The sequence below is a fragment of the Ambystoma mexicanum genome, chromosome 13 (genome assembly GCF_040938575.1).
Source record: "Ambystoma mexicanum isolate Mex_15411 chromosome 13, UKY_AmexF1_1, whole genome shotgun sequence".
NCBI classification, from domain to species: Eukaryota; Metazoa; Chordata; class Amphibia; order Caudata; family Ambystomatidae; genus Ambystoma; species Ambystoma mexicanum.
Window position 1 is genome coordinate 136,040,637 of NC_090938.1, and position 13,946 is coordinate 136,054,582.

General features: G+C 45.0%; 1 protein-coding gene across 8 annotated transcripts in view; it reads right to left on the reverse strand.

The window, feature by feature from the left end:
- LOC138520978 (F-actin-monooxygenase MICAL3-like) overlaps positions 1 to 13,946 on the reverse strand; it is a 247,756-nt gene that overhangs the window by 19,764 nt on the left and 214,046 nt on the right. For all 8 annotated transcript variants that reach the window (XM_069633453.1, XM_069633457.1, XM_069633459.1 and 5 more), the window contains exon 12: positions 13,371 to 13,518. In XM_069633453.1, coding sequence (XP_069489554.1) covers positions 13,371 to 13,518 — 148 coding nt within the window. The remainder of the gene's footprint in view (positions 1 to 13,370; positions 13,519 to 13,946) is intronic.

Below are 13,946 nucleotides of genomic sequence, written 5' to 3' on the forward strand. Positions count from 1 at the left end.
TTAGGATTCTGACAAATAGGAAAACTACATAATAGTTATCGTGCAATCTATCATAGGTTCATACCGATTACGGACCAGAAAACAGACACACGCTGCCATAAGCCGCCAGAGAACACGTGTAAGAGCTAGAAGTTACAGCGATGAGTGCTACTATGGTCCAACATTCACTCTGTTGTAACAGTTTTCTTTTTACTGAGTAGCAACGATATGGAATACCTTTATTAATTTAGGTCCACTGAGTAACAGGCAGCATTGAATGTGACTGGTAACACCATATTAAGAAGACCGACACAATAATATCAACCATTAAGATTTAATCCTCTGGACCCACACCAGGTGAATGATGATTGAGGGGTCATGACAGATCGAATCAAATTCTCTCTCTCTCTCTACATCACTGTTAATCTATCTTAATACAAATACAACTATATCTTTACTATCCCTAATATACAACACCAGGGCCATGAAATTACATGCCAGCATTAACAGTTATGTCCCCGTTACAGGCCAACTGACTGGTTCAGGGTCTTTAGAATATATTGCCAGACCATTTTAATTCCCCAATTTTGTTTCACGATACAAGTTTTACTAATGGCACTAGTAGTTGTAAAATTATTAATGGATATATACGAAGCTCTAGGAACACGAAAAGACAAACAAAAGGGCAAACTATAATACCTACGATGGAATTGGCTTAGGTTCTATAGAGGATGTAAGCCACCCAGAACTGTCCAATTGTTGCAAAATGGACATGAGCACTCCGGGGAGCGACAAAGTGAATGGAAGCTGTTATGTCTGTATGTTGATACCACATGCATCAGGGGCTGCTTAGCTCTTAGTGCTACAGGAAACATCCATTCTAGAGGTTCAATGCCTGGTCCATCTAGCGCTATGTAGGATACGAGGCATGTTTCAGGCACATAGTGTGAGGCTCGAAGTATCGAATCCAGATCAACTGCAATGCAGCAGCAATCCTAAAAGCATCCAGTGTCTGCCAAGACCGCATTTGGTGCTACAAGGACTTACTCTGTGGCGAACAGGTGGCAAGAAACGACATTGAGTTGTACGGCGGGAGCCTTAATAGGGTTTGAAGAGAAGGTCGTGGCCCGAGTCAATACAGCATCTGCCCCATTCTGGACTGACCATATCGCAAAACTAATGTGGATAGAGGCAATGGAAAAACCTGTGAAAGTACACAGAGAAGAAACATATGGACTTTGCTTGTACAATTAAGGGACTATTTCGGTAGGGGCCAATAAACATTGTAATAAGACTTTGCTCATCCCAGACCTCAAGAAAGGCAAAGCTGCCGTTATGGATTACTAGCGGGTGTGTGGTCAGCAGGCTAACTTGCAACTCCCACCATCACGGAGGGGCTACTGTTCGCTAGCTACCTTGCACTCGGCACTGCATGCAATACCCAAAGAGCATCTCCATGGAGCCCATTACATGCCCTGGAGTTCCACATCCTCCCTTAAGGTGAAAGAAGAGAAAAGTTGGAGGGAGAAAAGAGCAAACTATTTATCTCATGATTCATCCGAACTTCTTGATGAGATACCGTATAAGTACAGGCTATTCCGTGGCGCAGAAATATTCTTTGCAGCACTGTTACTGCCTGGGGTCCTAGCAGCCTCTAATGCCAAATGGCTCCAGATTGTCCACTGGGAACTGATACAGCTGGCAAATGACGCAGAACAAGGGTTCAATGCTATCAAAGTAGAGTTGCGGGCCTTGCAATTGATCTTGACCTCCTCACAGCGATGGAAGGAGGCGTGTTCAAAGAAATAGGGGATTCCTGTTGCACATTTGAGCCACCTAACGATGCAGAGAACAGCTCCCTCTCGCAAATAATAGGAGCTGTGTACACCCTGGGAGTGCGCATGAAAAAGGAAGCTGTAATACAAAGTGAGGACTGGTTTGATAGCATTTTCTCCTGGGCCCCGTCCTGGATGGGAGCAATAGTGAAGATGTTGGTACCCATGACAGTGTTTGTATTGTTCATCTTCTGCAACTGCCAGCTGTGCCACAGGTGCTGTGCCAAAGCAGTCTCTAATGCCCTATGATGATGCTCTCAATTGGGGTAGCTAACGCACCTCACTGTACCACAGAACACACAGCGGAAAAGGACCATTGTTGGAAGGTAAGCATGGGTGACAATGTGGGAGGGAGTTTGTTAATGTAGAATTAACGAAAGGGGGGAATGTTGGGAAGGAGAGAAGGTCGTCCCACCCACCTAGGTGATTCTAAATGAGAAACAAACGATAGACCGCACTTCGAGAGAGCAGGGGGCAAGGAGGTGTGCACTCGGGGGTGTGCACGCAGGAGTGTGCACGATCGCGTAGTGCATGCATTAGGAGCTATATAGTAGAGGCAAGTGTAAAAGCCATCTTAGTAATTGGTAGGTATTTCAGAATGTAGGCCCAAGCGCAGCGAACGCACCAAACGTGTCACGACCCGTGCCCAAAACCCCTTCTGGCAAACCCATTGGCCAGGTGAAGTCAGGGCTCAGGCCTCTAGAGCCTGGCATCCTCTTCAAAAGCCCTCATGGGGCCAGTCCTGGCGCCTATTGCGCCAGGCTCATACACCATGAACAACAATGTGCTTGGGAACTACTTTATTGTATTGTCAGCCAACATGGAGGCATCCACAAAGCTTGGGTCCTAAAAACCAAGCTATGCGGTCTAGTGTTTTGGGTGTGGCAGGCCTGGAACTACTTTCCCTGGCACAACTTTACTTGGGCTATATAAACCACACCCTGACTGCAGAACATGCTTCGTGTTACTTTGCAGCTTGCAACGTGATGCTTACTGTGTCCAGCTATTCCCTCGAACCTCGGAGAAGCAGAACCTGCAAGGAGACAAAAGGAACATCATTAGCAGCAGCATCTTACCTGCAGTCTTCATCTTTAAACACTTGCAGCTACTGAGAACAGCTTCCTCGAATCTGCATGCTTCCCGGAGAGAACGACCTGAAAGAGGAAGATAGAGGCAACATTAAAGAAAGCTGTAGAGACATTTACAAATTACGAACTGATCAAAAGGCTTACCTGGCTGGTGCCTCTCGGCTGGCACCACTCCGGACATTCCACTCGCGCTGAAGAACACCGTGACCTACAAGGAAGGAAAACACAGGTTAGCAAAGGCAAGGCTTTGCAGCGCTGCGCATAGCGCTTAATTGCTGCATCATAGCGCTCTTAATGCGCCATCATTTACCAGCGGGGCTCAACCAAGCCAGTTTGCCGTGCTGAAGCTCTGCATACCTAAGGGAGAAAAAAAGAGACATTTTAAACAAAGAAAGGCATGCAGGATAGCAACAAAACTAAAGAACAGCAATACGACCTACCTGAACAATATCTCACGGGCTGGCGTCAGTGAAGTAACTGGACCACACTCGCCCATGAAAGACAACGCACGCCTGCAATGAAGGCAGGACGGAGAGCACGCCTAATTCTACCACAAGGTGAGGAGAGGGTGCCAGAGGGACTGAAAGCATACGGGGGTGGAGGGAGGATACTTACCCCAGTCGGTCAGTCTTGAACACAGTCCTCCTGCATTTTCAGGCAGAACCTTCCCCGCAGACCACATCAGGGCAAAGCTGAGAAGCATACCAGCGAGTAAACCAGCTGGGTGGCGTCCGCGTGGATACCAGGTGAGCGTAACATGTTAGTATTAGGCCTGCATTATTAGCACAGACATAACCTACACCACGAGTGCAAGGCCACTAGAAGTGGGCATAGTGCCTCTTGCCAGTTACCATTCCACGATACAGATAGCATGGCCCCTCAGTCCCGACAACACCTCTGCATCGGAGCTGAAGCCCTCCTATGCTTTGATCTCAAGACCCCCACATACCACTGTGCAAGCCAGGCCCATATCACTGTCCATAAAGCTGTAACACCCCCCGATTGATTAAAAAAAAATATATATCAGAAAGCAAGGCTATCTCGCCTTCACATTTGGGTCACATAATTTGTGTCGCCAGGTACCAGGGAGGGATGAAATTATAGTCCAAAATGAGTGGTGAAGACCTTGGGAGGTTGCTGGCACACCTGTGAATGTGTGAAGTATACAAGTTAGTATGACCTCGGCTCGCCCCCTGGACCCATATCTGTGTCTGCCAGGTGCACCGTTACATTGATAAGAGTAGCATTGTTTTCAAAGTAACTAATTGCTTATTAGGACTTTTTTGCCTGTGGATGATGAGCCCAGCAGCACCCATGTGGACGGAGACGGACAAGAAGGCTAAGACCAATGGCCTAACATCCCCTATGGAGTGGGCCGCCCATGTATAGGGTCTTGCCAACCTGCTTTGCAGGTTTTCACTGTATGTAATGATAACATAGATGACGTCAGGCGCTCTTTTAGCTTACTGCACACCCCTAATTTGGCAGAACGTTTGGCGGCAGTTCTTTGCTGATGCAGTTCCTTTTTGTAGGAATAAAAACGTGATATCCTTGCAAGCGGTGTCTTGGCCTTTTCCTCTACCGGATTGCATTTTCTCTGGTGTGAGTGTGCAGGGGCTTGCCTTCACAATCTATTGGAGAGTTCTACTAAATAGATAGGTTTTAGACAGATTCTAAAAGGAATCAGGTTAGCATTGGATTTCAGGTCCCAAAATCCTGCATTCCTTTCTTTAATTAATAAACATGAGAAGGGTCGATAAACAAAGTCAGTATTCTTTATTCTAGGCTCTTCGGGTTGGCAGCCGACTGGTGATCTAAGAGGTCGTTGTGGTAAATATTTCTTGACACAGGTGGAAACCCCATTGTTAGCCTGGTGGTGTACAATGCCCAATGAACCACTCGGGAGGACCGAAACAGAATATTCTTTTTAATAGGGGCCAGCGTAGCAGTATTAAACCAGCCGAGATCCACTCAAACATGTTCAGTTAAAGAAGCATTCTTGCCACAGCATTCTGCACTCTCTGCAGCCTTAGTATAAGTTTTTGAGGAAGTCCTAGATAGACACCATTGCCAAGTCCATAGGTGCTGTTACAAAGGCATTAATAGAACCAAAAAAGTGATGGGTGGAAGGTTTTGAATAAATCTGAACCATAGCTCTGGGCAACCTTCCACAACAATGTTTTAAGCCCGTCCGCGCCATTGCAAAAGGGGTCCAGCCATATGCAGGAGCCGGTGAGTGTTTCCAAGCATTCCCACACCTTCAGGCATTTGCTGCTGGGCAACTGTAACCAGATGCTTTTCACTGGCAAAGGAGTGAAATTGAATGAAGCTGATCAGACCGTGTCAGACAACGGAGTGCAACAATTCTAGCACTCGTACATAGATAAATACACTATAGAAGGTGGTTTTCGACATTTCCAATTCTAAAAACAGCTTTAACAACATTGATAATGGTCACGTCTACCTAAAAGTGATTCTAAACACGAAGACAACACCCAAGTAAAGCCACAATAACACTGTATCCTGTGGCACCAAATGTTAAACCTCATTGTTGTGAACCGAAGAGAACAAACAGGCATTACTTTACACCCAGAGTTGAACAAGCATTGCCCTCAGTCAAAAGAAGCTAAAGTAAAGGTTTCCGTGCAAATAACTTTTGCTTCCAGAGGAAAAGGGGCTCATATAACATCTTTAAGGTATAGCTTGTAAATGAATGACTATGATGTAAAAGAAACAGCAAATAGTCATGAACTCACATTGCCAAAGCGAATAGAGGTAAAAGTGAAAGTGATTGGTTTGTGGCTGAACAAAAGACCAGAGTGGTTGAAAAGTGGCTTTAGAAGGAAGTTGGTGTTAAGAAGAGAAAGACATTGGGCCTCTTTAGAACTCCGGTGGTAGCCGTGCCGGTAAAAATGGCAGGCTGCTGCTGGAGTTATGCTTTTTTTATGGCGCCTGGCAATGGGGAATCACTGGGGCATTACAGCCCTGGCGGTCCCTGAAGCCAGGCATCGGAAAAAGTAACTCCCCATTCCCATTGAGTCCTACGGTGCTACTGTGAAAGTCTTCGGGCGTGTGCAGTTCTGCCCGCCAGGTCAGACCTTGCGGGCGGGAGGGCATCCCGCCCGCAAACCTGTACTTAGCCGGTCCGATAACGGTGCCGGTAAGCGTACCGGCACCATTGTCACCGGACCGGCAATGTCATAATGAGGCCCATTGCTTGTCTAGCTTAGTTAAAAGGGCAAGTGTATGAATCTTGTGTTTATGCCAAATTTCTGAAAAGTTGTTGAAAGCGGTTTAAAGTGAAGAAGTGTTATACTTTGGAAGTGGCAGGGCAACTGAATCTTCAGAAGCAGTAGAAGAGAAACAGTACAACAGAGAAGAGAAAACCTGCATGGTGTATCTTTGAAGGAGTTGGGTCTGGCAGGAGCGTGCACCAGACAGAAGAGGAAGTAGAAGACTGGGTGCGACGTACCCCGGCAGATGTTGCTGTGTTTCATGGTGCACTGTGAAGGGAACCATTGGTGCTTACGGTGCTAAGAGGGAAGCACTGTGAAGGGAACCTTTGATGCTTACGGTGCTAGGAGGGAAGCACTGTGAAGGGAACCATTGATGCTTACGGTGCTAAGAGGTTACGGTGCTAAGAGGGAAGCACTGTGAAGGGAACCATTGATGCTTATGGTGCTAAGAGGGAACCACTGTGAAGGGAACCCTTGATGCTTACGGTGCTAAGAGGGAACCACTGTGAAGGGAACCATTGATGCTTACGGTGCTAAGAGGGAAGAACTGTGAAGGGAACCATCAGTGCTTGCGGTGCTTAGAAACAAAGTGGCATTTTCCAAACAGAAGAGGTTGTTGTGTTTCATGGTGCCAAGAGAAGCACTGAAGAGAAACTCATTTCAACCTATTTGTGTTTTGTGAATCAGATTATCCTGACCAAGAATCCCTTTGATACTGTTTAAGGTGCTTTGATCTATATTTTGTGGAGAAGAAGAAACTTTTCTGTGTTGAACTGAGGAGTGTTGGACGCTTTTTCTTTAATATCCTGACTTTGTCAAGAACTGTGTTGGAACTCCGTTTCAACCCTGGATTTCCTTGTTCTGTGTTCTTCAACGGAACTGACTTTGACCTTAAACCTGGGGAAGGGGAATTCGCTCAGGTTATAATCAAGGACTTCGAAGGTGTTGTGAATACATATATTGTCACTGTGAAGTGCCATATATTTTCTTGTTTATGTATAGAGGTGAGGGCCAGAAATGTTATGTTAGATTGTTTCCCTTAGATTACTTAGGTGGGGAAATACCTGTTAGAGTAGGGCAAGTGAGAGTTTGGTTGACAGTTAATTTAATAAAATGGTATTGTTTGATAAAAACATCTGAAAGTTGTCCACCTCACGTTTTTGACCCCTCACACTGATCAATGAAATAGTGGTTGAATATACAAATTAAACATAACCTGCGACAAGAAAAAGCTCTGCATACTCCACGTGTGGGAGGCTTAGTCTCTGAGGGCATGGACAGCAGAATGTCTATCAGACAAGAGAAAACTAAGTGGGACTCCAATGGAAATTAAGGGGAGAAACTAAAGGTTGCAGCATAGAAGGGGGGTGATCAAGGGAGAGGGTTGGTTTGTGGCAGCAACCAAGGGATGACCTTGCGTGAAACTCAAAGGGGAACATAGAAGAATCATCAGAGGACATGGGGGGGAAGGAGCGAAGGAAGGAGGGAGGAGGGAGGGCAGGAGGGAAGGAAAGTAGGAAGGTAGGTCAGGCACTGTTAGGACAGTTTTTCTGAAGTCCAATTATGGGTTCAGTAAAACCGTTCAACTGAGACGGTACAAAACTCCACTCTTAGTATAAGGCTGTACCACCTGAATATATGGTAGCGTAGACAGCCAGGTTTATATTAGAAGGGAGATGGGGCTGTTGGAAGGTACCAAGAATGTGTAGTATACCAAGGGTTCAATAGAAACACTGGCAACCAGAAGAATTATAAAACTAAAGGATTATAATACAAGATAGGCCAAGATAAATCTTGGGGGTAGGTACTTGGTCATATAATTACAAACACAAAATAAAAACACACCACAATGTTTTAAAATACACAGACCAAAGCATAAACCTTGTTTAGAAAACTAACAGTATTTCTGGGGAAGTCAGACCTTATCAAACACATTTAGTATAGGACACACCTATTCATAGGGAGTAAAGCCATAAGTTACTTTTTGATTACTTTCAGTAATACAAGGGTAGTAGACCCTAGCAGTTGTGCAGTGACACTCAGTTAAGAAATCACTAAGTAAACCAACCTGCAAGCATAGTTTTCTGAATAGTGGAACCCTCCTTCAAGGAACAGTAGAGACCTATAACGACTTTCAGGAAACCACACAGATATACTAGGCAAGTAAAACCTTTTGGTGTAATATAGAATTACAGTTGTGTTTCAGCTCAGTGGAACACAGACTAAGTCAAGCAAGAACTCTTTACACTAACCTAATGTAATTCATGATTACAGTTGCTTTTTAGGTCAGTGGAGCACAGACTAAGGTAAGCAATGACTTTCCAACTTATTTTAGGATGGCCCAAGGCAGACCAAGGTAAGTTAAACCCATATACATTTTAAAGGATCTATCAGCAACTTAAAAGGTAGGTATAACCCTAAGACTGTTTTAGCATCTATAAAACACAGACCAGGGAAAGCAAAACCCAATGTTACACTTTAAGAATGACTCAGTGTTATTCCAGGTAGGCAACACCCAAGGCGGACTTTGTTTATACAGGCTATACAGGAGTCAGGGGAAGAAGACCCAGTTAGTGAACTTACACACTTGTATTTGTGAAGAAATAGTTGGGTGAAGCCAGCAGCATTACATTTGGGAAGAGGCAAAAGCAATCAATTCACAGGTGAGTAAAATAACCTTATATAGACTTTTCAGAATGGCACAACACACATTCAAGGCAAGTAAGAACTTTTGTAACTGCGCCCACTCTGAGTTAGTTACCAACCAACTCATTTACAAGTAAGTACACTTTTAAACACGTGTTCTCTTTTCTAGGCAACATGCCCACTCCTTAGAAAGCCTTTCCTTTATGTTCTTAGTGGCAGAAAGGGGGTCACTAGGTCTCTAGTGTCCAACAGGCAGTTCAGGATAGGCACAGAAGTAGCAAAAGGTTCAAGGTTCCTAAGGAAGACTGTTAAAAAAGGTGAGTATTACAATTTAGAGAAGCTGGAAGGGTCCAGGGACCTCTGAGAAGACACCCTAGGAGGATTCCAGCAGTTGGCCTGGGTGAACTGGATGAGAGGACTCCCAATCAAAAGAAACCCCAGCGCTACACAGGAATCACAAAGGATTAAGGTATGTAAATACTCAAGCCAGCACAGTACCTCAGCACGGAAGAAGAGTTGCAGCTGGGGAGACTTCAGGGTCTGCAGACAAAAACACGGTTGATGGATTCCTTTGTCATGAAGACAAAAGAGAACTTTGGAAGGGATTTTGCAGAAACGATCAACGGGTAAGGCTCCAGGCAAGAGTTTCTTCATGACTGAATGTGGTTTTGGCACCCTTTTCTGGAGCAAGAAGAGGATTGAATATTGCTGATTCGATTTGCGTCACTAATCTGGTCCAGGACTCTGGGGAGGGGACTTCAAGGACTGGAATCACGTTTCTGGAGGTCCAGCATTATGTCACCAAAGTTTCAGCTCGATTTGGAATTCAGAAGTCTATGCAACACACAATCGCTCGAGTTCCCAGGGTATTGCAGTCTTGCAAGGTCACAGCATGACGTGGGATGACTCAAAATGCAGGTCTTCTTGAGTGTAGTGGTTCTCGGCAGGCTCTGGGTCGGGGTAATCATTTTTGGGGTCCCCAGGTTGCTTGAAATAAGGGTAACAGCAGGCTCTGGTTAGACAGCAGGCTCTCTGGTCGCTGGAAATAGTCTCAGCCGCGTTTTCTTTCTCTTCCTCTTAGGATTCAGGTTCAGTGGTCGACTACCTCTTCTTATTCCAGGATTGGATTTTTATGCAGGGACGCAGCCAATCAAACAGACATGCAACATTCAAACTTGGGGGGGGGGGGGGGGTTGGCAGTCGATTCAGGACAGCTAGCCTCCCCGTTTGAACTGGATTCTCACAGGCAGGCTGGAAGACAAAGGGCTGCAGAGTTTTGGACTCCTCCCTCGCTTCCTGCCTTCACTGACACTCTGGGGCATGGCTGGGCTTGATCGAGGTCCCCTGCCGAAGATAAAAATCACAGAAAGTTATTTCCCACCCTGGAGGACAGGGGAAAGATCAAGAAGTGACAAGAAGCGTGAAAATGGCAAATGTAGAAGATAGGGGCCATTTTGGTCAAATGGGCACCCATGTCGCCTTTACCGCAGCTGTGACAACAGCCTGCGTTAAAGGAGCACCGAATTTGTTAAAAGGTTCAATGCCACCAGCCATTAAAGGTAAGCTTGTCCACGTAACCGAGTTACAGTGCTAGTGAGAAAGGGGATACAGTGCAACTCCCCAGCACTCCACATAAGGTGGGGTGTGCTAGTTTCACCTAACAAAATGTAGAAGGGATAGGAATATCCTTTCTACCCTTGGGAACTGTATTTCTCACAAGTTTAGCCAGAGAAAGTAATATTGAAGCCCAAAGGGCAACCCTGTAACAATAAAAAGGCATATACCAAAAGTTGTCAAAGAGGATAAAATTAAAAGGACACTATGGAAAGTCTTAAAAATGACACCCATAAAAAGAGTAAAAGGATATGCGAGTGTGGAAAAAGGTTCAATCTCACTGAGGTATAGGGAAAAATAATCTACCAGTCCAGCAAAAAGTTCTGGTGTTCTCACAAGTGAGGTACACTTGGCACTAAAATGTAAATCTTACCTAAACGGGCGCTTCAGGGAGGTCACATCCATGACGTAATGAGAGAACGTATTAAGAGACAGAAGTCCAAAGGAAATGTGAGGGGAGAAAACAAGATCAACGAAGTGTGACATTGCTGGTGTGCATGGAAGGTGCAGCAATAAATGCAGGCTATAGAGGACATCTCTTTGGATACAACGAGATGAGAAGTAGCAGAACGGAGGACATCTTAGGGACGTTGTGGTCTTGCCCTCTAAAAAAAGCTCCCAACGACTAGAAACAAAACACCATTGTTCCGGCTCAACCGATTCTAGATCTACACGTGGACAAAACAGCTGCCGCTGTGTGTGCGTAATTAATAGGGTGGTGCAAAGAAATCCCAGCTTCATAGGCCCAAACCAAATGTTAGGTTAGCCAATAAAGAAATGTTATCCTCCAGACTCAAAGACCAAGCTGCTCACAGTTTTACATGCTCTCGCTCAACACCACCCACCTTAGGTTCATGGACGACACGGGAACAGGAAACGCTATGGGAAGGGTTAAGTAAAAGATGTTCAGCTCTCAAGTTGTCCCATCAGGCGTGAGTAGACGGTTTCCCAAAAAGCAAAGAAAAAAGGTGCCCTGAATGAGCCATCATGCATGACATGGGAGTACCTGAGGTTTCTCAAGGTTGCGTTTTCTAACTTTTATGTTGGCCAAACAAATTTGCATTTTTTACTTTGGAGGAAAGCGTATGCCTGTTTAACCCCTTCTCCAAGATTTTACAGACCTATTTGTCTGGTGGTAGCTTGAAAGTTTCTTTGCTGACTGGGATAAAGGCCACTGCCATGATCGGAGGTTTTTACCGCCTACATCAGAGCGATCAACAAAGCTATTCTGGCATAATCCTCAGTAAACAGAGAAGACAGACTGATACAAAGGTGTTACACTTCTCCAGAAAATAATATAGCCTTATAGACGACTGAGGGATCATTATCGCTGGATAATCACCCGCCAAACGTCAGGGTAGGATCAAGCGATAATGACCCCTCCCGAGATCTATATGGCTACTAGCACATGGTAGTACATTGTGATTGGCAGGTGAAATAGACCAACTGAGTTAATACATTAAACACTGTTTTATTCTATAGTATTTTAATAACAAGGTTGTCTTCATAGGCTAAGCATTTAAATGTTAAACTGGAGCAGGTTTAACCTGCACATGCATTCTGTGTCATATAAAACAAAACGGTTTCTCTCTAAGAAAGTAAAAGCATTCCCTTATGTTTCAGCTCTCTGTTCAGGAAGTTACATTGGATGTTCGAGCAAACAAAGGACGTCCCAGAGAGGAAGTGTCTTGATGATGGAAATCCCGTCTGGAAATCGCCTTTGTTGCCCCGTCTGCTCTTGAAGTCCTATTGCTCAGAATGCATTGATCAGTAGTCTGCACTCTGAACAATCCGATTGGCTGAGAGAAGGTCAATAACGATCTCCATGTGCCAACAGATCATACTAAACACTTAAGGGGCAACGCATTTAGCATCTTGTTTAAGACCTTTGACACAGCCTTGACTGCATTCACACTTAATAAAGGTCTGGATATCCAAATATCCTTCGAAGGGAACTACCCACCTATGTTGAGCAATTTGTTGGCAACTACTTGGTCTGGGATTATTTGCAACTAAAATTTAACACGGGCAAAACTGCGGAAATCCAGGGTGCCCGGCATCGGTCCTCATGGGCCAATAGGGACTGTGGTTGGACCAGTCAGACATCTGCTATGTGACTGTCACTCTCTGAATAAACGAAGGACAGAAGCCAGGAGAGCAGCTGGGATGGTGGGCGATATAGCAGGCAACTCTCTTTGGTGCGAATTTATGAGTGGCAATAATCATGCTTGCACCATTTATTTAACCTTACTATGGAGAAAAGTTGAGTCCATTTTTATGATTTTATGATTTCATGGTAACAGCCCCACGACCTTTGGTGGCAATGTATGTGGAATGTAAGTGATATTTCTTTCGTTGTATATTGTGTAAAGTTGAATAAACTATATCACAAATAATTAAAGAAAAAAAAATTCTTCTTAGCCCATTCCATTGACCAACAAAAATAATACTCAGCAACGGATGTTAAATCAACATGGGCCAATGACAAGCCTTCAGTTTCGATAACTCGGACTGGGGAGATTGATTGACAATGAGCGGATGTTCATATTGTGCTTTATAGGCACTCATAGTAATGAGGATCAAGGAGATGGAGTGATTTTTCAAGGATCATTGGCAATCCAAGATTATAACGTGTCTCTCTGATCCAAAACTTCACCAACAAATCCACAGTGACTATTGATCTTTGCAGGTGTGGTTTAGGTTTGATAGAAGTAAAAAAAAATAATTAAGAAGATAACTAAAGAAAAAATAAGCAGCTGACTGCTACGCTTTTTGGAAAATGTAGAGTACCTTCAAGTATTAAACTGTTAGCATTGCAATGTGTAGGACCATGCAGCATTCTGCAAATTCTATAGGGTAGTAGTGGGGGAAAGAGGGTTGGTAACGGGGTGGTAAAACAGGTGGAATATATAGATACCAATCGGGGAAGGGTGTGGATCTGCTGCGGCAGGACCTCGCCGGGTGCTACTCACATGAGATGCGGTCGAAATCGATGGATCAAGGCACAGAGTGCTAGGCCACTCTGCCAGGAGTGCGTGAGGTCTGTCACGGCCACGCCAGGGTATCCCGCAGTCTGCTTCTTACACCAAGACAGGAGTTCCTCATACACACTAATGGTATCTAGGAAGGAGAGAGAAGTGGGATTGAGAGAGAGGGGCAGTATGGTCAGGGAAAACATACATGAAGATTTCATCTTCTCGACCACGGGAAAGCAGGAGTCCAAAAAGTGAGGGCTCACAAACACCGGCGTTGCTAGGAGGAGGGGGGACAATCGGCAGGTCTTTTGGTTGTGGCCACGGATAGAAGCTCAGGGGCTACATCCAAAAGGTTTGCTAGCCCTGAGCCCCAACATCAGCGTAGCCCCAGATCTTTTCCAGACCTAGCAACACCCAACACCTGCACAGAATTCAAAGCACTGGTAGTGCCATACACCAGCAGGCCCAGACATCAAAAGGTCTGCGCCCGCACAAACTCAGATAGAAACATGAAAGCAAAAACATACATGACAGGAGCTCCTTAAGCACACACCAGTAGAGGCATGCATGCAT